The sequence below is a fragment of the Lagenorhynchus albirostris genome, chromosome 13 (assembly GCF_949774975.1).
Source record: "Lagenorhynchus albirostris chromosome 13, mLagAlb1.1, whole genome shotgun sequence".
Lineage (NCBI taxonomy): Eukaryota > Metazoa > Chordata > Mammalia > Artiodactyla > Delphinidae > Lagenorhynchus > Lagenorhynchus albirostris.
In genome coordinates, this window is record NC_083107.1 from 55313550 (window position 1) to 55340961 (window position 27412).

Here is a 27412-nt window from a genome sequence, read left to right on the forward strand (position 1 = left end):
TGTTTATGGTCAACTGATTTTTGACAAGGGTGTCAATATGATTCAGTGCAGAAAGAAAAGTCTTTTCAACAAATAGTGTTGTAACAACTGGATATCCACGTGCAAAAGAATGACACTGGATATCTATACAAAGATTAGCTCACATCATATACAAAGATGAACTCAAAATGAATCACAGACTTAAAGGTAAGAGCTAAAACTATAAAATTCTTAGAAAAAAACCATAGGAATAAATCCTGAAGACCAAAAGACAGAGGAAGAATAGATAAATGGGACTATATTTTTATATAGTAAATTTATATAAATTATGTAATTTTTATTTAAAACTTCAGTGCAACAAATGTTACCATCAAGAAAGTGAAAAGACAACCCTTGGAATGAGAGAAAATATTTGCAAATCATGTTACCTGATGAGGTACTGTATCCAGAATATATAAAGAGCTCTTACAACTCAACAATAAAAAGACAAATCAATTCAAACATGAGCACAGGATATGAATAGACATTTCTCTAAAGAGGCTACTCAAGTGGCCAATAAACACATAAAAAAGATACTCAACAGCATTAGCCATCAGAGAAATGCAAATCAAAACCACAATGAAAAAGTGCTTCACAGCCACTAGGATGGCTATAATCAAAACACAGGCAATAACAAGGGTTGGCGACGATGTGGAGAAATTGGAACCCTCATACTTTACTGGTAGAATTGTAAAATGGTGTAGCTGTTGTGGAAAACAATTTGGAAGCTCCTCAACATGTTAAACATAGTTAACTCTACTCCTTGGTATATACCCAAGAGAACTGAAGACATATGTCCATACAAAAACTTATGTATGACTATAACTCAAGTGGTTATTTGAGGTATATCCACACAGTGGAATATTTGGTGACAAAGGGAATGAAATGCTGACACATGCTATACAACATGGGTGAACCTTCAAAATATTAGGTTAAGTGAAAGAAACTAGTCACAAATGACCACATATTATATAATTCTATTTATATGAAAGGTCCAGAATAGGCAAACCTATAGAAACAGAAAGTAGATCAGTTACTCAGGGCTGGAAGTGGGTGGGAGCAATGAGGAGTGACTGCTAACGGGTACAGGAATTCTTTTTGGGTTAATGACAGTGTTCTGAAATCGAGCTTGTGATGAAGGTTGCACGGCTCTGTGAACGTCTTAAAAACTACTGAATTGTATACTGTAAATGGGTGAATTTTACGATATATGAATGATATCTCAATAAAGCTGTTAAAAAGACTCCTTACTATATGAGGATTAGCAATGTTAAGGAAGTACTATGTCCACTTAGGGCCATGCAATGAATTTTCTTCTCTTAGAAATATTAGTAACATATTCTTTTAAAACGATAATTTTTTAAAATCACTGTGATAATTTATTCATACTTGTGCTTACTTCTTTTTAATTCTTTTTTTAAAACTAATTTATTTATTCATTTATTTTTGGCTGCATTGGGTCTTCATTGCTGCATGCGGGCTTTCTCTAGTTCCAGCGAGCAGGGGCTACTCTTCGTTGCGGTGCGCAGGCTTCTCACTGTGGTGGCTTCTCTTGTTGCGGAGCACGGGCTCTAGGCACATGGGCTTCAGTAGCTGTGGCACATGGGCTCAGTAGTTGTGGCTCGTGGGCTCTAGAGCACAGGCTCAGTAGTTGTGACGCATGGGCTTAGCTGCTCTGCGGCATGCGGGATTTTCTTGGACCAGGGCTCGAACCCGTGTCCCCTGCATTGGCAGGCAGATTCTTAACCACTGTGCCACCAGGGAAGCCCTTACTTCTTGACTACAAGAAGTAGAAGATTTCTACATATGGACATGAAGACATCTTTAAACATTTTGCTAGTCAGCTTTTCTGGATCATGAACAATTTGGACACGTGTTGTATTAAACTAACAACAACAACAACAACAAAAATCCTTGCCCTAAGTGTGACTTTTTTTAGGCTTAGGGTCAGTGATAATAATCTGAATGGCTACATTGAGGAATTTTCTGTTTTAGACAGTACAGCCACATATTCACAGATCCATGTAAAAAATAATAAAGGAAAAAGTTCTCTAAGAAACAACAGACTAACCAGATGTGAAACCAAAGACAGGAATTAAGTATAAAATGAACACTGATAACTACATCTCCCCTAGATTTTAAATAATCCCCAACTCCACACCAGAAAGGATTTTTTTCCACTTTTTATTTAGTTATCATATCACTTTCATTCATAAGGTGTTTTCTACTCACAACTCCAAGAGGAAACAATTGGCTTAGCTTTAGCTTAAGTCACTTAAAGTAAGTGACTTTTCCTGTTAAGCTTGCTAATGATGACTTCACAGTAACACTAAATGTTAGAAAGTAACTTCAGTGCAATTTAATTACAAATTGGGGCAAACTGTATTTATGTGTATGTATATATTGCACATTCATCCAATGAAGTGGTGAGTCTTAATGATTCAAGTCCTTCTAACCCTTACTACTCCACTTGGTGTTTAACTCCTTCTTATACACAGTAAATGCTTTTAAAATACTATGTCAGCCAGTGATTTAACCTTCAAAGATAAACTTTCCTTATAATATTTCTAAGTAATGCTACAAACACCATAAGCACATCTCAAAGAGTACTGGTGGAGTAGTGGAAAGAGACAAGCTTTGGAACTATAAAGAACCTGAGTTAAATCCCAGCTCAATCACAAGTGATTGAACCTCTATGGATCTTGGTTTCCTGTTTGTGCAAAGGAGATATTAATGAACATTTTGTTGCATTCTTGTGAAGACTTAAAGTACTATATGAAAAGAACTTAGTACAAGGTCTGTCATCAGATACTGAATACAGGGTAGCTCTTATTCTTACTACTTCATTGATTTTAGCATTTGTGATATTTGTTCAGCTGCCCCCAAAACAGATCTGACCTGCCATATGCCTGTTTAGTCCAAGTTTAAGTAATAATCTATTACTGACATGTATTTTGGGGAAATCTGAGATAGTAAAGCCATCTGTATTTGCAAGTCATCACCAATTACTCTCCCAAGCAGCCTAATTCTAAAATTCCACTATTTCAGAACCACTCAAATAGCACCTCCGGTTACATGTCCACATTTCAAAGTTTATCTTTACCTTAAAGATCTATTTTTCCATGATTCTGAGCACTATATATGAGGAGGATTTTGAATATGTTTTGACTTTCTAGAGGTATTAATTTGTATCCAAGAGCCAAAGGGGAAAACTTGCTACAAAAAAACTTTACATTGTTAAATTTAGTTAGAATTAAATAAACTGGCTGATTTGAAATATTTGTTACATAAATAAAAATATTTATATAAGTGTGTTCACAATATTTTCACTTCATTAGAAATCAGCATTCCATATTTTCTATGGGTTTAACTTTTGAAAATTTACTTTATCTTTTTCCTCTGCCTCTTTAAAAAAGAAATTAAGTTATTTGTGATGAGGGCTACTTACCAGCAGAGGCAATAAAAAGGACTCAATTAAAAAATGCAGATAATAATATATATTACCTAATAACCTTGGAAAGGTACTATACAATGTCTGCAAAGATAAGTAATTAATAACAATTTCAGGAAACATACCTTTGTTTATCTACCTGTGTAGCATTTAAAAAAGAAAAAAGCTATAGCACAAACAAAAGCTCAAGTGGGTTATTTCAGGTTCATTTTCCTTCCCTAAAAGATAACGAGAGAAATTTTCGATACCACAGAAAATTTCACAAAGGAGGTCAAGTCTGCTGAACTGTCACCTTCCTTAATGAAGACTATTCTGACCTTCCTATTTATCGTTTTGCAACTGCACCCCTTCCAGTTCCCTCTTCCTATGCTCAACCCTCCCCCACCATAGCTCTTCATTTGCTAACTTAATTAGTTATAATGCTTATTTTTCATTCTGCCTCCACCCCTGACACACACTAAAATGTGGGCTCCACAAGGGCAGGGATTTTTGCTTTGCACTCTGATGTAGCCTAAACACCCACAATAGTGTCTAACAAACGGTAGGTGCTCAAATAATTACTGAATGATTAAATGAGTATACATAAAAGAAAAGAACAAAAAGCATAAAACTGTGCCACTTAAAAGATTAATTTTCCAGATCAGACAGAGAACATTCCTGAATAATCGTTAAACATCCCACCACTGAGATTACTCAGCTCACATTTCCCTTAAAGACCCTACCTGCCTGAGTGCGTTCCTATGGCCACCACTGTGCCACTTGGATGAAAATCTGCACAGTGTCCTGGTTCCTAGAAGAGAGACAGACAACTGTTGGGGAGTACATGAGAAAGTCTCCCTAGATCTATGGGAATAGTGGCAAAACATATTTGAAAATAACTTGTTTCACATAAACATGAAATCTCAATCAACTTTACTGTAGCCAATGGTAATGCCACATGGACTTAAGAGGAAAAAGGATTTCAGAGAAGGAAGGGGACATGCTGGTAGAGTGGTGAGGGGGAAGGACCACCAGCTTGTGGCTAGGCAGTGGAAAAATGGTAAGGATAACAACAAACATTTGTACAGTTCTTTAGAGTCTGCAAAGAACGTGTATACACCTTTTAGGCTAGAAAAGGTGGATATCTGGGTGGGGTAGGGAGAAAACACAGTAAGAGACCAACTCAAAAAGAAGAGAGCAGAATCTGTTAGTGGGCAGTACTTACTGAACCCAACTGCACCACCACCAGAGACCTAAACATATCCATAACAACTAATACTCCATAAAGATGTGAAATATTTTTTATTTTTACTACTGAACCTGACAGAAAAACTGAGCTTCTGTCCTGTTAATTTGCTACTTTGGAGTGGGTTCATGTACTTTGTGACTAAACACTCTCCCTCCACCCCTTCCCCTTTACTGAACTATAGAAATACACTTGGTTTTAACCAATGCTGAGTCCTATTTGCTTTGCTGCTACCATCTGACATTTTAGGGAGATTCTGTGGGAAGATTATAATCACATTCTGCTTTACTCACATCTACGAGCCTGGTCCATTCCAGCCTGTGTTCCACTGAGTTCCACATGCACACCTGTCTGTCCTGAGCACATGTCAAGAGCAAATCTTTGAAGGGATGTGTGGCAAGACCCCAAAGCTCATCAGTATGACCCTGAAAATGAAATACACCCATTGTTATAAGAAACAAAGAGTATCATCAAAAATACTCAGTTAATGGTTAAAATCATACAGCTTACCTGTACTTCTATTTGGAAGCCATCATTAAACGTTCCCCGTAAAATAAAGTTTCGTGATGTGCCTACCAAAAATTGATCTGCCTTTCCTTCTGCTACAGCTCTGATTGTTCCATACTGATCAGGAACCTAAAAAAAATTTTGTAAAGTCACCATACACATACTAACATGCAATAATTACCACCTGAAGACCGTAGTTATAGCTGTATGCAATTATGTGGTAATAAATGACAGAATTCCAAATTTGAAAGTAATCTTATACTAATAAATTATTTGTTCAGACAATTACATTTTATTACACAGAAGTTATAATGCATTAACAACATTCTTTGGTTCAATTTTAAATTCATATTTTTATATGATTTCAAGAGTTAAGGATTAGGAGTAGGGGATAAAGGAATAAGTTCTGATAGACCACATGAAGACTGTGATCTGGTTTTGTTACTTACTGGTTATATTATTTTGGGTAAGTCATTTAGCCTGAGACAAATTTATCTATAATATGGGGATATATCTTCTTGGAAATGAAACCCAAGAGCAGTACTATCAGAATCCTCTTTTTTAGAGAAGATTTTGTCTACAAAGCACGTTATGAGTAGAAAAGACTGAGCATAAATTCAAAATTTAAGTCACCAACAAACAGAAGCAATATTAAACTGAGTGATTTGCCTTTGCTCTGGCAATCATTGACTAAAATACTATTCTTAACCCATTTCACTTCCTGAGATCTCAGTTCAGTTAACAAACTTTCACTGAGCACATGATACCTGTCAGGTTTTATGGATACACTTGGTTCATGCAATGAAGCAGACACATATGTAGATAAATAGCAATTATCATTAAGCCCACTGTTATTATTTTCAAGTTTTAAAATTAAGCTGGTCATTTTGTATACCTTGGAGTAGGATATAGTTTTCAATGAATGTCTGTTAAATTTTAAGTTTACATGGTTATATTTTTGGGTCACTAAAAATATAATCTCAGAAATAAATAAGCAAATTAATTATTCTGCTGATTTTTCTTATTCTTTCAAACTATTTTGTTTAGTGAATAGTCCTTTTTTTTTTTTTTTAATTTTGAGGGAATGAAATGACAAGAATGTGCACCAAATTTCTCAGAAAAGTGTAAGTTATCTCAATGTGGGACAAAAGACATAAGTTTAGAGGGTTTAATATTTAAAAATTTTTATGTTCCGTTTTCATCCTTACCTCTATTTCTCTTTCAGGATTCAGATCATGATCCCACAGAATTATTTTTCTGTCTTTCCCGCCTCCAGTTAATAACATACCATTTCTCATCTGACAAAGTGTGAACACACTGCCATCATGAGCTTTGATTTGTTTGCTGATCTGATAAACACCTAATATGATGAGGAGTAAAATAAGAACGTGAGTGATAACATTTTCCATCAGATTTTAGAGTCTTTTTGGAAGAAAACTTTAGCAGAACTGTAGAGTGATTGCTGAATGACTCAACAATCAAAAACCTATTTTCAGCAAGTCTTCTGCAAGGCAGGTAGTAAAGCTTTAATACAACCTTTTGCATTTATGTCAATAATCAGTTACTCTGAAAATATTTCAAAATACATTCTTACAAAAAGGTAGACTAAAGCAGTGATAATTCCACAGACAACAGAGGGTATATTAACCTCAGAACTTTACTACCTTTTATAATCATCTGACATGGTAGTTAGGGTAGGTATTATTACTCTTCTGATTTTAGAACTAAGGTATAGAATTGGCTTAGCCAATACCACACAGTTAGCTACTGACAAAGCTGTGACTAGGACTCAGTCTCTTTACTCAATGTTCTTTTATGTTTGCAAAAAAAGCCTTCATTTCCTCTCGAGGCAACAGTCATAATATTTAACATTTAACCACTGCTGAACTGGAGGACTTCTGCTCTGTCAGGGATAATAACCCCTTTTATTTGCTGAGATACTGGGGAAGGTGTGGGGCAGAAGAGGCACTGGCAGCTTGCAGCAGTGGCTTTTGACCAACCAGAAAAGTATTTTAAAAACTGATCCAGTCACACCAATGTGATAGCTGAATGACAGCCCAGTTTTCTTGTATGCTCTCAGCACTTCACAAGTACCCAGGAAGGGACAAGGCAGGTATGAAAATATAATCAGAGCCTCTTTCTTAAAGGTGAACATAAGATTTCATGATGCCTTACTCAGAGAAGCTCTTCATTCAGCTAGTGAAGCTGCTAGAGTAAGAGAAAAACTTTTTAGAAGATGAGAGCTTGCAGAATTAGTTACCAGGTTCAAAATGGCAAGGTAGAACCTGGTTTAAGTATGACCAAAGTCAGTTAATAAATACACCTTAGATCCCTTGGAAATGAAAAAAATTACAAGTTTAAAAATTTTTCAGTGGGGGCTTCCCCCCCACTGAACAACGGGAGAGGCCACAACAGTGAGAGGCCCACGTACCGCAAAAAAAAAAAAAAAAAAAAAATTGTTCAGTGGGGGGCTTCCCCAGTGGCGCAGTGGATAAGAATCTGCCTGCCAATGCAGGGGACAAAGGTTCGATCCCTGGCCCAGGAAGATCCCACATGACGCAGAGCAACTAAGCCTGTGCACCACAACTACTGAGCCTGTGCTCTAGAGCCCATGCTCCACAACAAAAGAAGCCACTGCAGTGAGAAGCCCGCTCATCACAACGAATAGTAGCCTCCACTCGCCGCAACTAGAGAAAGCCCGTGCGCAGCAATGAAGACCCAACGCAGCCAAAAATAAATAAATAAATAAAAATTGATAATAATAATAAAAAAGTTCAGTGGGGAAATGGGTGAAGGTGGTTAAAGGTACAAATTTCCAGTTATAAGATAAATAAGTTTTGGGAATTTAATGCACAGCATGGTGACTATAGTTAACAATACTGTATTGTACATTTGAAAAAAGTTGCTAAGGTAGTGCATCGTAAAAGTTCTCAGAACAAGAGAAAAACCTCCACTGTATGAGGTGATGGTTGTTAACTAAACTTATTGTGGCAATCATTTTAAAATATATACATATATCAGAGACTTCCCTGGTGGCGCAGTGGTTAAGAATCCGCCTGCCAGTGCAGGGGACATGGGTTTGATCCCCAGTCTGGGAAGATCCCACATGCTGCGGAGCAACTAAGCCCGAGTGCCACAACCACTGAGCCTGCGCTCTAGAGCCTGTGAGTCAAAACTACTGAGCCCACGTGCCACAACTACTGAAGCCCTTGTGCCTAGAGCCCGTGCTCCGCAACAAGAGAAGCCACTGCAACGAGAAGCCCACATACCACAACAAAGACCCAACACAGCCAAAACTAAATTAAAAAAAAAGGTATTAAAAAAAATGTGAACTGTAAAAAAAAAAATTAAAAAATATATATATCAAATCATTTTGTTATATACCTTAAACTTACACCATGTTATATGTCAATTATACCTCAAAAACCTGCAAAAAAAATTGTTCATTTTCTAATAAAATTTTTCATCAACTTTAAATGGATAAACAAAATGTGGTATTATTCAGCCCCAAAAAGCAATGAGGTACTAATACATGCTATAACATGGATGAACCTTGAAAACATTAAGGTTCGACTGAAAGAAGTTGGTCACAAAAGACCACATATTCCATGATTCCATTTATATGAACTGTCCCACACAGGCAAATCCACAAAGACCAAAAGCGACAAACAGTTGCTAGGGACTGAGGAGAGAGAGGAATGGGAAGTGACTCCAAATGGGCACAGTGTTTCTTTTTGGGATGATGAAAATATTCTGAAGTTAGTGGTGATGATTGCACAACTCTGTGAATATATTAAAAATCACTGAATTGTACATTTTAGAAGGGTGAATTTTATGGTATGTGAAGTATATCTCAGTAAAGCTGTTATTGAGGTTGTTCATTTTTACTCATCTGAGCTGCCATTACATTGTTAAAATTAAAATTTGTAGAGTTTTGGTTTCCTAAAAAAAAATTATGCTACAGCTGACTCTCAAAATTACTCAGTGTGAGGCTGCTAGTGGTACAAATATTTAATAGATGGGTATATTTGGCAGCGAGAAAGGAACGGGCTTGCCTACTTTGGAGTAGGGCTTGCCTGATTCAGCAACGCCAGGAGCAGAACTCCAACAAACTTGCTATTCAGGTCAACTGCCTCGGCTCACATCAACATTCATCACGAAAAAATACTTTAAACATTGAACAACACAACTGTGCCCAGCAGGATAGCCAGCAAATTATCTAGCATAGCTCTGATGTGACCAAGAGAGAAAGAACATCTGAGAGATGTGAATTTTCTGGGAGTATTGCTGGCTTTGCTTGGGCATTTAAAAGTGGGGGCAAAGGGTTTATTTTTCTCATGCATGGTCAAATTAACAAGAGTAATCTGAAAGTACCACAGTACCATGTAAGAAATTACAAAACGCAGAGGTGTGGCATTTCATAGCTCTCTATCAGAATGCAGGAAAGTTAAATACAGTTTCTCTATTTTTAATTCAGTTTTCCCTACTTCTAAACATGACAAATACTTTGTTAAACACTTAAGATCTTCCTAGAAAAATGGAGTCTTAGAAAATGAAAAAGTGAAGAACAAATGCTTCATCAAGAATAAAAATACCCTATATAAGTAATCAACATGGTGAGATACCCACTTTCTGCCTCCTACCACCCCAGGATAGTTATTTCCTGAGGAGGACCTATATTAATTTAGCTAAAAATATGTCTGTGCTTTAAATTTAAACAAGTTACCAAAGCTTGCTTTACATAGTATTTACCCACAAAATAATTTATAATCCAAGATTTCCTTCTCATGGGTCTGTATTTCTGACACTTTAATTTAAGCCAAATAATGTCTGAAATACCTGCCAAGAAAAATAATTATCCTTGTATTACAAACCTATTGTACCTCCTGGCACAATCATGGCCAAGTCCATCCAAGCTTACTTGCAAATCCCCCCTTTCTTCTCAACTCTAGCAGAAACAAGCTTCCGTAAAAACCAAGTTTACCTTGACTGCCAAATAAAGATCCTTTGGAGGGCTTTCTGTGCCTGTTTAACTACAGAATCAAATATCAGGGAGACTTTGAAATTTATGTTATATTCTTAGCAATGCGCAAATGGGTCCATGTTGATTATTTGGAGATCAGGTAAAATGGTAGTGTTTCTTAAAGAAACCTGGCAAAGATTTCAGAATAATGAACATTTTAATGGTGGTGTTGATACTCTCAACTTCCTCTCCCCCACTTAAAGAATTATGAATTATTTCATATAAGAAAAATTCTGAACAATTTCCTGTATGTAGGAAATAACAAATACCTTATACCCACATAAGAAATAGAAAATACTGAAACAACCTAAGTGTCCATAGATGGATGAATGGATAAAGGAAATGTGGTATATATATACAATGGAATAAAAAAGAAGGAAATCCTGCCATATGCAACATGAATAGACTGTGAAGACACTATGCTAAGTGCAAAAAGTCAGAGAGAAAGACAAATGCTATCAACATATGATCTAAGTTATATGTAGCATCTAAAAAAAATAAACTCACAGAAACAGAATAGACTGGTGGTTGTCAGAGGCGGGGGAGGTGGGTAGAAGAAATGGGTGAAGGTAGTCAAAAGGTACAAACAGAAATTTAACGCAAAGATGGTGACTACTGTTTATAATACTGTAATGTATATTTGAAAGTTGCTAAGGGAGCAGATCTTAAACGTTCTCATCACAAGAAAAAAAAAAACTGTGAGGTGATGGATGTTAACTAAACTTATTTTGGTAATCATTTTGCAATATATACGAATATCAAGTCATTATGTTGTACACCTTAAGCTAGACAAGGTTATACATTAAAAATGTTATAAAACTGGAAAAAAAAAGAGAACAGAAAATACTAATTACTTTGAAGATTCCTGTTAAATTACACTTAAGGTAAGGAAAAAATGGTTTGGAAGCTAGAGAGCTCCTTATGAGGCATAAAACACAGTTTTGGTTTGTCTCCTATTTACTAGAATAAAAGGATTAGCTGTGAAATTATACTTCTGCAATCCCTCAAAGTCCCTTTTTCAGATGCAGTATCACAGTATAGTCAAATTTTGGTTGATAAAGACTGCCATGGGTACAGAAATATCATATTAGGGAATATGCAAACTGGATTAATCTACTGAAATTTTGGGCAAGAATTTAAAAATGCAAACTATGAACATCTGTTCTGATCTGGGCTTACACATTTATTTCACTAAACTCACCAAATCCTTTCCAGCCATATTTACATACCTCAAAACCCCAAATATAAAGGAAGAAACAAAATTCTCATCAAGTTTGCCCATAATAGGGTCAATCATGTAGCAAATTTCATGTGCCCAGCAGTTTACAAGATTAGATTTTCTGTTTTCTGTTCGTGCATATGCAGATTTTCTCTGCACAAAGGCTAAGCCACAAGTTTTTCAGATGAAAACCAAAATAAAAACAACTTCTGAACCTCTCCCTGCCTCTCACCTTGCACATTAAGGCTAATGAAGGGTGCATTTATACCCAAACTCTGCTCAGAGTGGTAGGATAATATGTTAACAATTCAAGTCACTGTTTTGATAATATAATACTGTTCCTGGCATTTCTGATACTGAAAAAAATGTGCCCAGGAAAAAGAAAAGAGAGGTAAGTGGGGAGGGCAACTGATAATACTGTTCTTTCTTTTTTCTTAAGAATCCTTAACCAGGAGCTTCTGGGTTGGTGAACACATGGGGATTCGGGGAGAGTGGTGCGCCTGGGGAGGGCATGTAGGCTCTTGGTGGGCCCTTTTCCCTGGCCTTGCCCTGTGCATTTTTTCCATCTGGCTGTTCCTGAGTTATCTTCTTTTATCATAAACTGGTGATCTACTTTACACTGGCTACAGCGCTCAGGCCAGGTGTCAGTACTGGAGGGAATTTGGTGTCCATCCACCATGATGCCTCCAACTGCACATATGGCCACTTGCTCACACTAAGGATGACAGTGAAATACTTGGAAGATCATCAAACTGAAATCAGAGAACCCATTTCAACTGCTAGCTCTGCAGACTCTGGGCTAATTAATAAATGTCTTCAATTCTTAGTTTTTATGCATGGAAAAGGGGTGTGAAGTGGAATAAAGTGATGTCACAGATATAAAAAAATCCCCAGGGGAATGTCTCAGGAACCTCAGGTTGGTTCCCTGTCACCTCCTTTTTCTTTCTCCCCCTCCTTTTTTTTTTGTGGAACTCAGAGACTGACAGGCCTAGCTAGTTTTCTTTCTACTGCTACTACGTGCTACACTAATTAAGAATCTCTCTCTGCTCCCAGCCTACTGATTTTAGAACAAGGTCTGTAATTTTCCTCTCATAACCTTCTACTTTGAAGGAAGTACATGGTTCTCTGGATATTTTTTCACTTTTATTGTCCTTAAACAGAAAGGAAAAATGAGATTGAAAAAAAGCTATTTTTTTTAAATTTAATTTTTATTTTATATTGGAGTATAGTTGATTTACAATGTTGTGTTACTTTCAGGTGTACAGCAAAGTGATTCAGTGACATTCTTTTTCAGATTCTTTTCCCACACAGGTTATTACAGAATATTGAGTAGAGTTCCATGTGCTATACAGTAGGTCCTTGTTGATTATCTATTTTATATATAGTAGTGTGTATATGAAAAAAGACTATTTTCAATGTTTTTCCTCTCATTTTTTCATGTACCATAGAAAACGGCAAAGTGGACCTGTATATTTGGGTGCAAATGGGACTTGAGGATAAAATATATCTGTGTTTTTGAGGAAAACCAATTTGAGGTAAAGCTGAATGAATTCCAAGGCCCACTACTGGGGCTGGGAAGAGGAGCTGTAGTGAGAAAAAGAAAAAGAAGAAGGGGACTAACTATGAGTTATTCTTTTTGTCTCTCCTGTCCCATTTTACCATATGGCCATACACACTGTTCTTACACATATTGTATCTCCAGACCCAGCCCAGGAGACAGTAAAACCTACAGTCGGTTGCTATGTTGGGAAAAGGAGAAGAGAAAGGGAGGAAACGTAACACAAATGTAGTAATTGGGACTATCTTTCTATATCACAGATAACTATGTTAACCAACAGCTGTTAAGAAAAGGTCCTTGGAACCATCCTTTTGTGAGTTGATATGGATAATTTTAATCACTAACTATTTAGAAAATGATACCTCTAAATTTGTAGGTCTTTGGTTTTAGTATTCATTTATTATAATAAATCCAATTTCCACAGGCAAGTCAAAGGTTTCAGCTGGATTCCAACTCCAACAAGTAGAATTCTGAAGTAATGGAGTCTGATTATGTGATATTTTACTATATTACTATTCTTATATTATCCATTAACAATAAAAACTTCAAGTTTTTAACAGGGAGCCACTTTTACTGAGAGCAATGTCATCCTGCGTGACCTCCACCATTTAGCCACATAAGATCTCGGGATAGAATGTAGGCTATTACTCTTTTTCAAGGATAAAATCTTTCTTCTTACACTCAAACCAGTTATTCTCATCTCTCTCTCTAAGATTTTTAGTCTTTTTTCCACCACAATACCCAGTTTACTCTCAGGTTTTAGGCAACCTTAAAAAGACTACTGATTGATTCTAGCAACTTTGCCTTCCATTCCATTTTCAACTAGGATTCTCAAAATTCTCCATTTTATTATTATTATTTTTAATACATTTATTTATTTATTTATTTTTGGCTGTGTTGGGTCTTTGTTGCTGCGCACGGGCTTTCTCTAGCTGTGGTGAGCGGGGGCTACTCTTCATTGTGGTGCGCGGGCTTCTCATTGTGGTGGCTTCTCTTGTTGCGGAGCACAGGCTCTAGGTGTGCAGGCTTCAGTAGTTGTGGCGCACGGGCTTAGCTGCTCCACAGCATGTGGGATATTCCCGGACCAGGGCTCGAACCCGCGTCCCCTGCACTAGCAGGCCGATTCTTAACCACTGCGCCACCAGGGAAGCCCAAAATTCTCCAATTTAAAACTGGCTATTCTATACTTAGCTGTTCTACGGCCTTAATGTTCTATTGAAATTGCAAGCTCCTTTGGTCTTTCCTTGGTTCTTATTCTTCTTGATCTCCCTAGAGCACTGAAACTCCTGGGAATTCTCTGCTTCCTTGTTCAGGCACTAAATAAAAAGTTCTATCTTGCTAACTTTTTTTTTTTTAAATCTCACTTCTGTAACCCCTGTAGGCTCTTTTCTGGTCATCTAACTGTGGGACTAAGGATCCTTGGCCTCACAGCGCTTCTCTCTTCCATGGTGAACTCAACCAGTTTTTAGGATTCTTGTGGATAACTCGGAAAATCTGTATCTTTAATCCTTATTTGAATTTTCATTGGCTTAGTATATATTAGTTTAAATTGATAAAAGAAACTGCAATTCACTACTATTTTTTAAAATTGTATTTCCTTCATGCTGGCTATCTCTTGTTTTTGTTAACACATGACAAGTTTATTCACACTATCCTGGATGTTTCACATTCATAACCATCTTTGTCCCTGAACTTACACTGATCCCTAAGTGGGATCAAAGTTCCATATCTTTTGTAGTGTTGCACATTCATTATGGCTTAACAGAAATATCATTTCTTCTGTGAAGGCTTCACAAAATACTGAAGATCGGGATGACTTCTCTCTTAATCTTTACGGTGTTTAAATTAACATGTATCTGTATCATCTCTAATAATTTTGTATTAACCTCCTGGAAGGAAAGGTACAGTGTAGTAAAATGTAGGTTACATATGCTTAATAAATGAGTAAATAATTTGATTTAAAGAAAGACTATCGTGAAGAACCTTAAAAACAAAATGTATGTTGGTGACTCTCATACTGTCTCCCTGCAGCTTTCTCTCTCCTGGTCTGGATAAGAGATGGGACTGCAATAGCAATATGCGCAAACTGAAAGGAATGACTTCAATATGAGAATACTGTACCTTTAGGCCCTTTCCCAGGTGTGGGTTCTACAGTAGTTTTGCTCCATATAAGTATGACTCCACCTGAGTCTCCAGTAAGAACATCTCCATTCCCCAAGAATGTCAAACACTGCACAAATTTTGGTTTTTCATATTTCTACAATGTAACAATGAGAATTTTCAGTTTTCCCTTTGGCATGATGACTTTATGCTTACTCAACAATTAAAAAATTCAAATTTTATAATGAAGTTATAACATTCTGGTCCTTACCCCAAAAACTCCCTGTTTTCTTGTTAGTGAATTGCCACTCCAGGTCCAGAAAAAAATGTGAGATTTACCACAGGTTATTATAGTATTTGCATCTGTTGGATGGAATTCCACAGCCAAAACAACTTCATTTGTTGTCTGTGGAAAGAGAAATAAAGCTTTAGATGAATGTATATACTTATCTCCATTAAGTACCAATTACAGGTACTGATAATCAAATATAGGAAAATTTTTAAGGAAATGCCTTTTCTTCAAAGTTCTATTTTCCTGAAAAATTTTAATAATAGATATTTAGAATAATGATAAACTTGATGTCCTTGTCCTATTATATCATCTTTTATGCTATCTATATATAATAACTCTGCACTAGGAAGACATTTACATGAATTAGTTTTAGGTTGTTTTAATTTCTTGCATATTCAAGGAAAAGTACGCTAAAACTAGCAAATGAAAGAGCAATGTACATGCTGTCTTAAAGACATTGCCATTTTGGTCTTAAAAAAAACAAACCAGTCTTATCTTTATTTGTACCATACTACTGACCATTCATTAAGGAAAATATTACTGATTTAGAGATTCATCCCCATGCTGAAGAGGTAAAAAGTAGATACAGAATGGTCACTACTGATTCCTACAGAATGAAAAAACAAAAAACAAAGAGCTTTTATGCTCTTTCCTCAAAAAAACCTAGGAAAGGGACCTCATTAAACTTAAAAGCTTTTGCACAGAAAGGAAACCATAAACAGAACGAGAAGACAACCCGAAGAATGGGAGAAAATATTAGTAAACAATGCAACTGACAAGGGATTAGTCTCCAAAATATACAAATAGCCCATATAGCTCAGTCTCAAAAAAACAAACAAGCAAATCAAAAAATGGGCAGAAGAGAAACAGACATTTCTCCAAAGAAGACACACAGATGGCCAAAAGCCACATGAAAAGACGTTTAACATCGCTAATTATTAGAGAAATGCAAATCAAAACCACAATGAGATATCACCTCACACCAATTGGAATGGTCATCATCAAAAAGTCTACAAATAATTAATGCTGGAGAGGATGTAGAGAAAAAGGAACCCTCCTACACTGTTGGTGGGAATGTAAATGGGTACAACCACTACGGAGAACAGTATGGAGGTTCCTTAAAAAATTAAAAATAGAACGACCATACGATCCTGCAATCCCACTCCTGGGCATATATCCAGAGAAAACCATAATTTGAAAAGATACACGCACCCCAATGTTCACCGCAGCACTATTTACAACAGCCAAGACATGGAAGCAACCTAATGTCCATCAACAGATGAGTGGATAAAGAAGATGTGGTACATAAATACAATGGAATATTGCTCAGCCATAAAAAAATGAAATAATGCCATTTGTAGCAACATGGATGGACCTAGAGATTATCATACTAAGTGAAGTCAGACAGAAAAAGACAAATAACATATGCTATCACTTATATGTGGAATCTAAAAAAATGATACAAATGAACTTATTTACAAAACATAAACAGACTCACAGACCTAGAAAACAAACTTATGGTTATCAAAGCGGAAAGGTTGGGGGAGGGGCAAATTAGGAATTTGGGAGTAACATATACACACTACTACATATAAAATAAACAATAAGGACCTACTGTATAGCACAGGAGACTATACACTCAATATTTTGTGATAACTATATAAGAAAAGAATCTGAAAAAGAATATATATTGTGTGTATATATATGTGTATGTGTGTGTATACATATGTATAACTGAATCACTTTGCTGTGCACCTGAAACTAACACATCATTGTAAATCAACTATACCTCAATAAAAAAATATATAAAAAAGTACACTAGGGATGTAATGTACAACATAATAAATATTATTAACACTGCTGAATGTTATATATAACACTTGTAAAGAGTAAATCCCAAGAATTCTTATCACAAGGAAAAAGATTTTTTCCTATTTCTTTCATTTTCTATCTATATGAGATGATGGATGTTCACAAAACTTATTGTGATAATCATTTCATGACAAATGTAAGCCAAATCATTAAGCTGTATACCTTAAACTTATACAGGGCTGTATGTCAATTATATTTCAATAAAACTGGAAGGAAAAAAGAAGAAAAAGGAAAAGATAATGTGTTGATAACAAAGCAAAATTAGTCACCTCTCTTTCAGAATTGGAATCTTTTAAAAACTGATTCAACAGTCCTTAGTTTTCACTTGGAAAAAATCAAAACTACTCAACAGTTGGATCTTATGCCAAACCGATTAATCAAGGATTATAAAGCTAACTATAAATATTCCCAAGTATACAAACCCATGGTTCCAGTGGTAAGATATTCAAGATATAAACTGAATAATCTATGAAAATAAATCACTTTGGGTATGAGTGTGGCCTTACAGGGTATTTTATTTTAACTTTTTATTGATGTGTACTATATAATCAGAAAAGCTCACAAATCCTAAGTACATAGCTTGATAAGTTTTCACAAATTGAACATACCTCTGTACAGCATCTAAAGCAAGAAACAGAACATTACTAACATCCCAGATCCCTTTTCTACTCACTATCCCCTCACTGCTGAAGTAACCATGATCCTCATTTGCAGTAGCGAAGATTAGCTTTGTCTGTTTTATTTAAATGGAATAATACAGAAGGTATTCCTCTGTGTCTAGCTCATTTTATCAATATTACATTTGTGAGGTCCACAAATGTTGGTGCATATATTGTAATTTGTTCATTCTAATTGCTGTATAGTATTCCTTTGTATGGAAAGACCACATTATTGATATATCCATTCTCTTATTGATGGGCATTTGAGTAATTTTTTCTTTTATTTTTGATTACTTGTATATACTTCTTTTGGGTTTATACCTAGAAGTGGAACAAGATGGGTCAGAAGGTATGCATATGCATGTGTTCAACTTTACTAGGTAATACCAAACAGTTTTCCAAAAGGGCTATACCAATTTACATGACTAGCAGCAGTATACGAGAGTTCCAGTTACTTTACACCCTCACCAATCTTGGTGATTTTGTCTGTTCTTACTGATTCATATTTCCACATATATTCAGCTTGTCAATGTCTATAAAAATCATGCTGGGATTTTGACTATGTTGAATGTATAGACCAATATGCAGAGAACTAACATCTTTACAATACCGGCTTCTATCCATTACTACTGTATAATCCTCCAATTATTTAGGTCTTCTTTAATATCTATCTGTCAATAAGGTTTTGAAGTTGCCTTACTGAATTTTAAATATACATAAATTAACAAGTAATGTATTAAATCCCCAATCCTTGTGACATAAGCCAGGACAGAGCTTATCTACAGAAGAATAAAGTTAACACACAGGGAGAAGCTAAGAGGGGAGACAGAGAATCAGTGATGTAGTCCCTGAATCAAATCATTCCTGAGGCAAAATCTCCCTCTGACCTTTACTAGAGGTTTTCTTTAACTCCCTAAACATGAATCAATAAACTCTCGTTAAATTTGCTTTAGTTGTTTTGAAGTTGTTTGCAATGAAAGAGTTCTAATATAGATATTTGGGATACAGAGTTGAGTGAACTTGCTGACTGACTGGGTGTGAAAGTGAGGGAAAAGGAATCATGAACGATGCCCAAGTTTCCAGCTTGAGCAACTAAGTGCAATGTGATGTTAGTCACGGACAGACAAACTGGTTGGGGGCTAACAAATATGATTAGTACAGATTTGGACACTTTGCTTGTGACTTGCAGGATTCAAATAAAGATGTCCAGCAGGCAACAAGAATTGCTCTTGTTACTCTGGGCTGGAGTGAGCTGATGTGGGACATGGCAGGTAGTAACCAGGCCATGGAAGCAACAGGAGCAGCATATGATATCAACAGAAGACATGGGGTATAACTCTGAGGAACACCAACACCAAAGGTTCTGGAAAGGAGGTCCAGGAGTGGCCACTAGGAGGAAAACCATAAGACTTCATCCGGTAGCCTTTCCTACAAAGGACCAAAATTCACATATTTCACTTCGGTGTAACTTTCCTATGTTTCAATGTTAAATTACTCTGAATGATGGCTGACAGACAATCTATCTTCATTTATGTTTTTTAAAGTCTGAGGTTTCCTGATACCTTATATTCCTTTCAAGTACAATCAAATCTACTCTGCTACTTTCAAAAGATTAACTTATACTATTTAAAAGAAATAACCTCTTTTCATCCAACAAGCTGAAGGCTTGAAGCTTACACAAAACTAGGAGAGCGCACAATTGAAGAGGAATGTGACGTTATTTAAGAGTATAGCAAATATGTCACAGGCTTTTAAAAGCCATGCTGTCAGGACTTCCCTCGTGGTGCAGTGGTTAAGAATCCACCTGCCAATGCAGGGGACATGGGTTCGATCCCTGGTCCAGGAAGATCCCACATGCCGTGAAGCAGATAAGCCCGAGTGCCACAACTACTGAACTTGTGCTCTAGAGCCCGCGAGCCACAGCTACTGAAGTCTGCATGCCTAGACCCCTTGCTCCGCAACAAGAGAAGCCACGACAATGAGAAGCCCGCGCACTGAAGAGAGCCCCCGCTCGCCGCAACTAGAGAAAGCCCACGCGCAGCAACGAAGACCTAACGCAGCCAAAAATAAATTAAATAAATTAAAAAAAATTTTTTTAAACCCATCTTGTTGCTTTGAATCCCTTTGAACCTGTCAGAGGGAGGCCGTTTCTGAGCCATATGAATGCAGTTGCAATGCTAACCTCATTCCTCTCTTACAAGTTATAGCCTGCTCTAAACGAAAGGATTAACACTATTCTATAGCAACTATAAAGGCTGTAGTATTTTATTTAATAATTCCATACACATAATTAAAACCAAAAAACTTATCATTACATATGCTTTTCAGTTATGTCAGCCATATTCCAAAGGTTGAATTTTTCCTTTAGATTTTTTAATCTTTAAAGATTGAAAAAAATAACATATTTTGTTAAAGAAAAAGAAGCCAAGTAGAGTATACAGTCTTAACTTTGAGATTACACATCCAACTACTTTGGCATTTCAGTAGTACAATGTGTCTGAAATATCACTGAAAGTGGTTGAAGCTGCTTGACTACTGTATCTTAAAACTGACTACCATAAGAATAATGACAAATCAATAAATTTGATGAATTTGGCCAGCTGGTGCTTTCTTGAAACCTAAGGATATGCAATATACTTCCAAGGATTTACAAAACAAATAATGTATTCTAAAAGATAATACCCAATTAAAATGTTTTTACCTTTATTTCTGCTCCTTTTGATTTCTTCTGCCAATCCCATACAGTAAGCATATGCTCATTGGAGTCATCAATAACACATAAATGAACACCTGAATCCTAAAGAAAAGTCAATTTAAATAGGCATTTAAAAATTTTCAGATAAGGCTGACTTTCTAAAAAGAAATACCATATTATTAAAACTGCCAAGTTTAAGATAATCCAAAATCCTTTAAGCTCATGGTTCCTTGAAATATAATGAATACACTATTTACTAAGACGGTATTTTCTTCAGAAATATAATAAAAAGTCTTTAAAAAGTGTTTTTCCATTTCTAATTTTTTCCCCTAGGTTGATCTCCACTTGCTCTCTAGCCACTTTTATTATTCAGAGATAGCAAATAATTAATTTGGAGGACACCCTAGTCCCTTCTGCAGCTTAAAGTATTTTCTGCTTTAAAGTAGTCTGACTGCATTTAAAGTATTTTCCTTTGAGGTAGATGTGAAATGTATGTAATTTTATAACTTTGCTCCTAAATTTTGGTAGTTTGATAGAACAAGCTAAAATTAATGGCTACTTTAAAGTTTGCCAATTTGTTTTCCATGATATACCTGATTTACATTAACATGAATAAACAAGATAAAAACATAACTAATGCCTCCCAGTTTAAGAAAAAGAACTGTGGATGATACTAAAAGATTATTTTTTTCTAGTAGCATTTGTAGTATATGCCTTATGATGTCTATGGAACAAAGAAATATTGTGGTGATAAGTGAGAGGTGCCCAGGAAGGGCAGAGCTTACTTTCCTCTTTATCTTTCTTTTATCCTGTATTGGAATGATTACCTAAATGAGGAAAAGTCAGAGTGTGAGGCAATCCAAGATACTCTTAACACTGTAACAATGGTATCAACAAGATGACAACAGTTCCTGCTACAGAAATTTTGGGGGGTAAAAAAGGTTTAAAAGTATTTCCCTTCTGTCCTCTGATCTCCTTTTCTAAATGCCTTTCTCCCAATTCCTGACTCATTATACCCCTTGACATTCAGTGCCTGCAAGCTAGTAAAGTTCCTATATCCACCCAAACTGATCTTTCTGCTCTAAAAATGTCCCTTGCTCCTCCATGTCCCACAAAACACTCATAATCCAGAATATAGCTGCTGATAGTTAGGAACTGAAGAGACAATATGAATACATAAATATATCCTAAAGCATGAATGAGGCCCAATAAAATCTGGAGGTATATTTGTAATTGAAATTAAAAATTATGATCCTAAAATAAAGAAGTTTTCCTGTATACTCTATAATAATTACATATAATTCAAGAATAAATAGAATGTTTACATGAGCAACATCTTGTTTTATTTTCACAAAATAAAGTCTCAAGGCTTAGGTAAGATTGCTAGACACTGAATTTTAAACTTAAATTTAAAATCATGCTGTCGGGGCTTCCCTGGTGGCGCAGTGGTTAACAATCTGCCTGCCAGTGCAGGAGACACGGGTTCGAGTCCTGGTCCGGGAGGATACCACATGCCGCAAAGCAACTGAGCCTGTGCGCCACAACTACTGAGCCTGTGCTCTACAGCCCATGAGCCACAACTACTGAAGGCTGAGCACCTAGAGCCTGTGCCCCGCAACAAGAGAAGCCACCGCAATGTGAAGCCTGCACACCGCAAGGAAGAGTAGCCCCCGCTCGTTGCCACTAAAGAAAGCCCGCACACAGCAACGAACACCCAACGCAGCCAAAATTAAATAAATAAATAAATTAATTAATTAAAAAAATCATGCTGTCATCAATTCAGAACCAAAACAATTCATGATTTTAGTGAACGCAAAGGTCTGACTGTTTCCTTTACTCCAATATGACATTAAGAAAAGACAATACTTGTGGCAGAACTGGCCAAGTTTCATGTCTGTACATTTTCTAAATAAAATAGATCTCCATGATTCAAGCTGAAGCAAAAGCACATCTTACTGCTTGTTTCAATTTTACTATGCTACGTATGCATTCCTTTAACCATTTCCTGCTATTACGTTAGAATCCTATTTCAGGACAGAACAAAGTTAAGTATAATTAAGCGAAATATCCTGGATCCTATCTAAACCAAAGTACTTTAGCACTTAGGTTAAAATGCTGGCCACTGTTAAGCAATAGCTAACATCTAATTTTTCAATTCAATTATCACTTTCCATGAACACAGACACAAACAAAACTGAGCTTAACTTCTTTTCTGTGTCTTTGTGCAGCTGGCTAACTCCCTTAAATACTTACTGCTTTTGAAAAATCCAGGCATCCTACTCCACGCTCAAAAGTTCCAAGTCCAATAATTTGCAGTGTAGATAGACTAACTGAATCCCACACTCTGACATGGGGTTGCAGGGGCTGCAGAAACAAGGGGAAAAACACGAGACAGCAAGACAACTAGTATTTAGGTAGATGAAAATAAATACCACTCCCACAAGAACTGTTTACATATGCCCCCAAAGAATCTTGAGCAGGTATTTTCTTCTCATACCATGAAAGTAAGGAAATAACAAAAGTGATAACAGTAGCAGCAAATGATTTGAAGTATTTACTATGTGTTATATACTATTCTGAGTATATTACATGTATGAATTCATTTAATTCTCACAGACCTATGGGCTAGGTGCTATTTATTATAACCACCATTTAACAGATGAGGAAACTGAAATGGAGATAATAACTTGTCTATAGTTATCCAGCTATTAAAAGGTGGAGTCAGGACTCTAACATCAGCAAATTTGCTCTGGAAATCCTGCTTTTAGCATTACTTTCATTCCTGAGAAAATAATACTTTTTAAAAGAATCAGTGTCCAATAAATTGCTAAGCAAACAGTCCTTAAATAGAATTTACAACTGGAAGGGTCTTAAAAGTCATCCAATATAACCCCTCTAACTCCTTTTTCTTTAAAGAAACTTGAAGTTGGAAAATGTCATGAGTAGTCATACACATGCTTATCAGTCATCATTAATATTCACTGTCGATCCTTACAAATAAGGGATTTGTTATGTAAGCCAATTTAACAGTACTGAATAATAACTGAAAAATTTTAAGTGTTATCATTTCTAGTCATATATAAAATCAAGGGATTCATCAATTTAGGGCAACATTGATAAATTATTCTCTGTTTAAAAAAATTTTTTTAACAAGCTTATCAGTTCTCCCATTTTTACAAGTAAATAGTTTCCTTAGGGAGAACACTTATTTTTTTTTGAAACAAAATTTTTACTTTGACTCTCTTTTGTTTTTTTGGAATGTTATTACATCCTAATATTTTTTTTCCCTGCTGATACTAGAAATCCCTTAATAATTAAATTTTAAGAGAATAAAATAAATGAGTTATGGTTAAAATTACAATCAATTCCATTCTAATATCAATATCACTAGGTACAGAATGCATAAAACTGTGCCACTCACCCTTCCATCCTTATCCACTCCAGCTATCTGTCCAGTTGCAATCCTAATTTTGTCAGGATGTATAGCAAGGCTAGAAAGCAGTATTAACAACAATTTTAAATACAGGAAAGACATAAAACAGCAGAAATATGCCTAAGTATCAACATTTTTCAAACAGTTTTTAATCATTAAAAAAATCTCAATGTGACCCATTTGATTTACTTTAGCAAATCAAATAAACAACAATTACCTAAAGGATTTCTTTCCTAAGTTTTCAGCTGTACTACTTCCTTGTTAAACTGAACAAATTATTATTAGAACACTAAATCTGAAGAAAATATTTACTCATAATTGTGGCATGATAAATTAAACTGTTCTCATTTGTTCAAGTTCCTTTGTAGTCCTGCACCTAGGAATAAATATTCACATGGTTTTATTACAGTGAAGATGCAATATTGCATTGTGTAATTTTACTTTATTAAAACATAAGCATTGGGCTTCCCTGGTGGCACAGTGGTTGGGAGTCCGCCTGCTGATGCAGGGGACACGGGTTCGTGCCCCGGTCCGGGAAGATCCCACATGCCACGGAGCTGCTGGGCCCGTGAGCCATGGCCGCTGAGCCTGCGCGCCGCAATGGGAGAGGCCACAACAGTGAGAGGCCCGCGTACCGCAAAAAAACAAAAAAACAAACAAACAAAAAAAACCCAAAAACATAAGCATTGGCTTCCCTGGTGGCGCAGTGGTTAAGAATCAGCCTGCCAACTTTGGGCAAGAAACTTTTAAGTACAAATTGAAAATACTGCAAAATATATGCCCACATTTCTCATGCTAAACATATGAGTGATGAGCAAGATTTTTAAAAGGATGTCTTCACATCCGTATCTAGAATTCTTCTACATCTTGCAACCAAGGGGTAAGCGCAACTGAGAATGTAATTTTGTTCTTGGTATGTATTGCTCATTAATCTCCGGAAGAGTAGTATCAATTTAAACTGTCATAAATAAAAATGTTTTAAAAGTGTCACTAGGGCTTCCCTGGTGGCACAGTGGTTGAGAGTCCGCCTGCCGATGCAGGGGACACGGGTTCGTGCCCCGGTCCGGGAGGATCCCACATGCCGCGGAGCGGTTGGGCCCGTGGGCCATGGCCACTGAGCCTGCGCGTCCGGAGCCTGCATGTCTGGAGCCTGCGCTCCGCAACGGGAGAGGCCGCAGCAGTGAGAGGCCCGCGTACCGCAAAAAAAAAAAAAAGTGTCACGAAAACTTCCCCATATTAAGAATTATACCTTTTAAAATGCCTTGATAATTTGATTGGTATAAATGGTATCAATTTTTTTGGGGGGGGGGCCACTCTGGGTCTTTCTTGCTACACGTGGGCTTTCTCTAGTTGTGGTGAGCGGGGGCTACTCTTTGTTGCAGTATGCAGGCTTCTCATTGCGGTGGCTTCTCTTGTTGCGGAGCACAGGTTTCAGTAGTTGCAGCACACGGGCTCAGTAGTTGTGGAACGTGGGTCCTAGAGCGTGTGGGCTTCAGTAGCTGTGGCACGCGGGCTCAGCAGTTGTGTCTCGTGGGCTCTAGAGCTCAGGCTCAGTAGTTGTGGCGCACAGGCTTAGTTGCTCTGCAGCATGTGGGATCTTCCTGGACCAGGGATCGAACCCGTGTCCCCTGCATTGGCAGGCGAATTCTTAACCACTGCACCACCAGAGAAATCCAATGGTATCACTTTATTTTCTTTTATTACTAAGGATGCTAGAGTTTATCAATGTTTCTTTAATTCTATTTCCTCTTACTTAAATAGTTCACATCCTTTATTGTGGTCAATTATATTAAAAGTAATTAAAACCCTAACATTAACATTTTGCCATATTAAAATCCAAAAAAGAGGGGATATATGTATACGTATAGCTGATTCACTTTGCTGTACAGTAGAAACTAACACATTGGAAAGCGACTATACTCCAATAAAAAAATAATAATAAATAAATAAAAGTTGTGGAAAGAATTTAAATACAAAAAAACCCAATCTTTCAAAACACATTTTAAAAAGTGAAATTGCTGGACTAGGTAATATATATGCATGGTTCAAATATCAAAAGCTATAAAAACACATATTGAAATTCTGCTAAAATCTCATCTACCTTGCTATTATCCCTACTCCCTGCAACCCCAGGTAATCACTGTAATCAGTTTCTTTTTATTAATAATTCTGGAAAAATTTTACATATGTGGAAGCCAACATAAATATTTATCTTCCACCTCCTTTTTACACAAATGGTAGAACACTACACACACATTTTCTCGTTCAAATTTTATACTTAGGAGTATGTCTTAGGGATCTTTCCATATTAATACACAAAGACCTTCCTCATTCTTTCTTTTTTAAAAAAATTTATTGAAGTATAGTTGATTTGCAATGTTGTATTAATTTCTGCTGCAGAGCAAAGTGATTCAGTTATACATATATACTTTTTCATATTCGTTTCCATTACAGTTTATCACAGGATATTGAATAATTCCCTGTGCTATACAATAGGACCTTGTTGTTTAACCATCCTCTATATAATAGCTTGCGTCTGCTAATCCCAAACTCCCAATCCTTTCCTCCCCAACCCCATCTTCCCCTTGGCAACCCCAAGTCTGTTCTCTATGTCTGTGAGTCTGTTTCTGTTTCGTACATATGTTCATTTGTGTTGTATTTTAGATTCCACATATAAGTGATATCATATGGTATTTGTCTTTCTCTTTCTGACTTACTTCACTCAGTAAGATAATCTCTAAGTCCATCCAACCTTATTCTTTCTTTATAGCTGCATGGTAACCTATAGGTACACCACAATGTTACTAGTCCCCAGCTAAAAGATATTTAGGCTGTTTCCAATCTTTTCTATCACAAATGATGTTGTAATAAGTAATTCTGTACACATATTATTCTTCTAGTGAAAAAGGCAATATTTTAATCATCTCTGAAAGTTTAACAATATCTATATAATATTTTAAGCCTAATATATATTAGAGTAATTTTTTTTTTTGCGGTACGCGGGCCTCTCACTGTTGTGGCCTCTCCCATTGCGGAGCACAGGCTCCAGACGCGCAGGCTCAGCAGCCATGGCTCACGGGCCCAGCCGCTTCGCGGCATGTGGGATCTTCCCGGACCAGGGCATGAACCCGTGTCCCCTGCATCGGCAGGTGGACTCTCAACCACTGCGCCACCAGGGAAGCCCTAGAGTAATTTTTTTCTAGATAAAGATATAGTTGCCAGAATAGTACAGACATAGAAGAGAAGATTTTAAATGTTGGAAAATAATGAATCTAAGCAATAGATAATTAAAGTTAACTAAGAAGTAGTAAAATTAATTGAGTACTTTAAAAACATGCCAAGTATATAAAAGAAGTTCTC

General features: G+C 36.4%; 1 protein-coding gene and 1 long non-coding RNA gene across 10 annotated transcripts in view; one reads left to right on the plus strand and one right to left on the minus strand.

The window, feature by feature from the left end:
* Positions 1 to 27412, minus strand: part of EML4 (EMAP like 4) — a 154114-nt gene that overhangs the window by 22598 nt on the left and 104104 nt on the right. For 7 of the 9 annotated variants that reach the window (XM_060169605.1, XM_060169610.1, XM_060169609.1 and 4 more), the window contains 10 exons: positions 24041 to 24110; positions 22873 to 22983; positions 21405 to 21446; positions 20626 to 20721; positions 15373 to 15507; positions 15123 to 15258; positions 6410 to 6561; positions 5205 to 5330; positions 4988 to 5119; positions 4192 to 4259 (listed from right to left, as the gene is read on the minus strand). In XM_060169605.1, coding sequence (XP_060025588.1) covers positions 4192 to 4259; positions 4988 to 5119; positions 5205 to 5330; positions 6410 to 6561; positions 15123 to 15258; positions 15373 to 15507; positions 20626 to 20721; positions 21405 to 21446; positions 22873 to 22983; positions 24041 to 24110 — 1068 coding nt within the window. The remainder of the gene's footprint in view (positions 1 to 4191; positions 4260 to 4987; positions 5120 to 5204; positions 5331 to 6409; positions 6562 to 15122; positions 15259 to 15372; positions 15508 to 20625; positions 20722 to 21404; positions 21447 to 22872; positions 22984 to 24040; positions 24111 to 27412) is intronic. The other 2 variants (XM_060169606.1, XM_060169604.1) reach the window with 1 other exon arrangement.
* LOC132531651 (uncharacterized) lies at positions 6288 to 8565 on the plus strand. The gene is made up of 2 exons (XR_009544158.1): positions 6288 to 6325; positions 6427 to 8565. It is a non-coding gene; the product is annotated as an uncharacterized LOC132531651 (long non-coding RNA).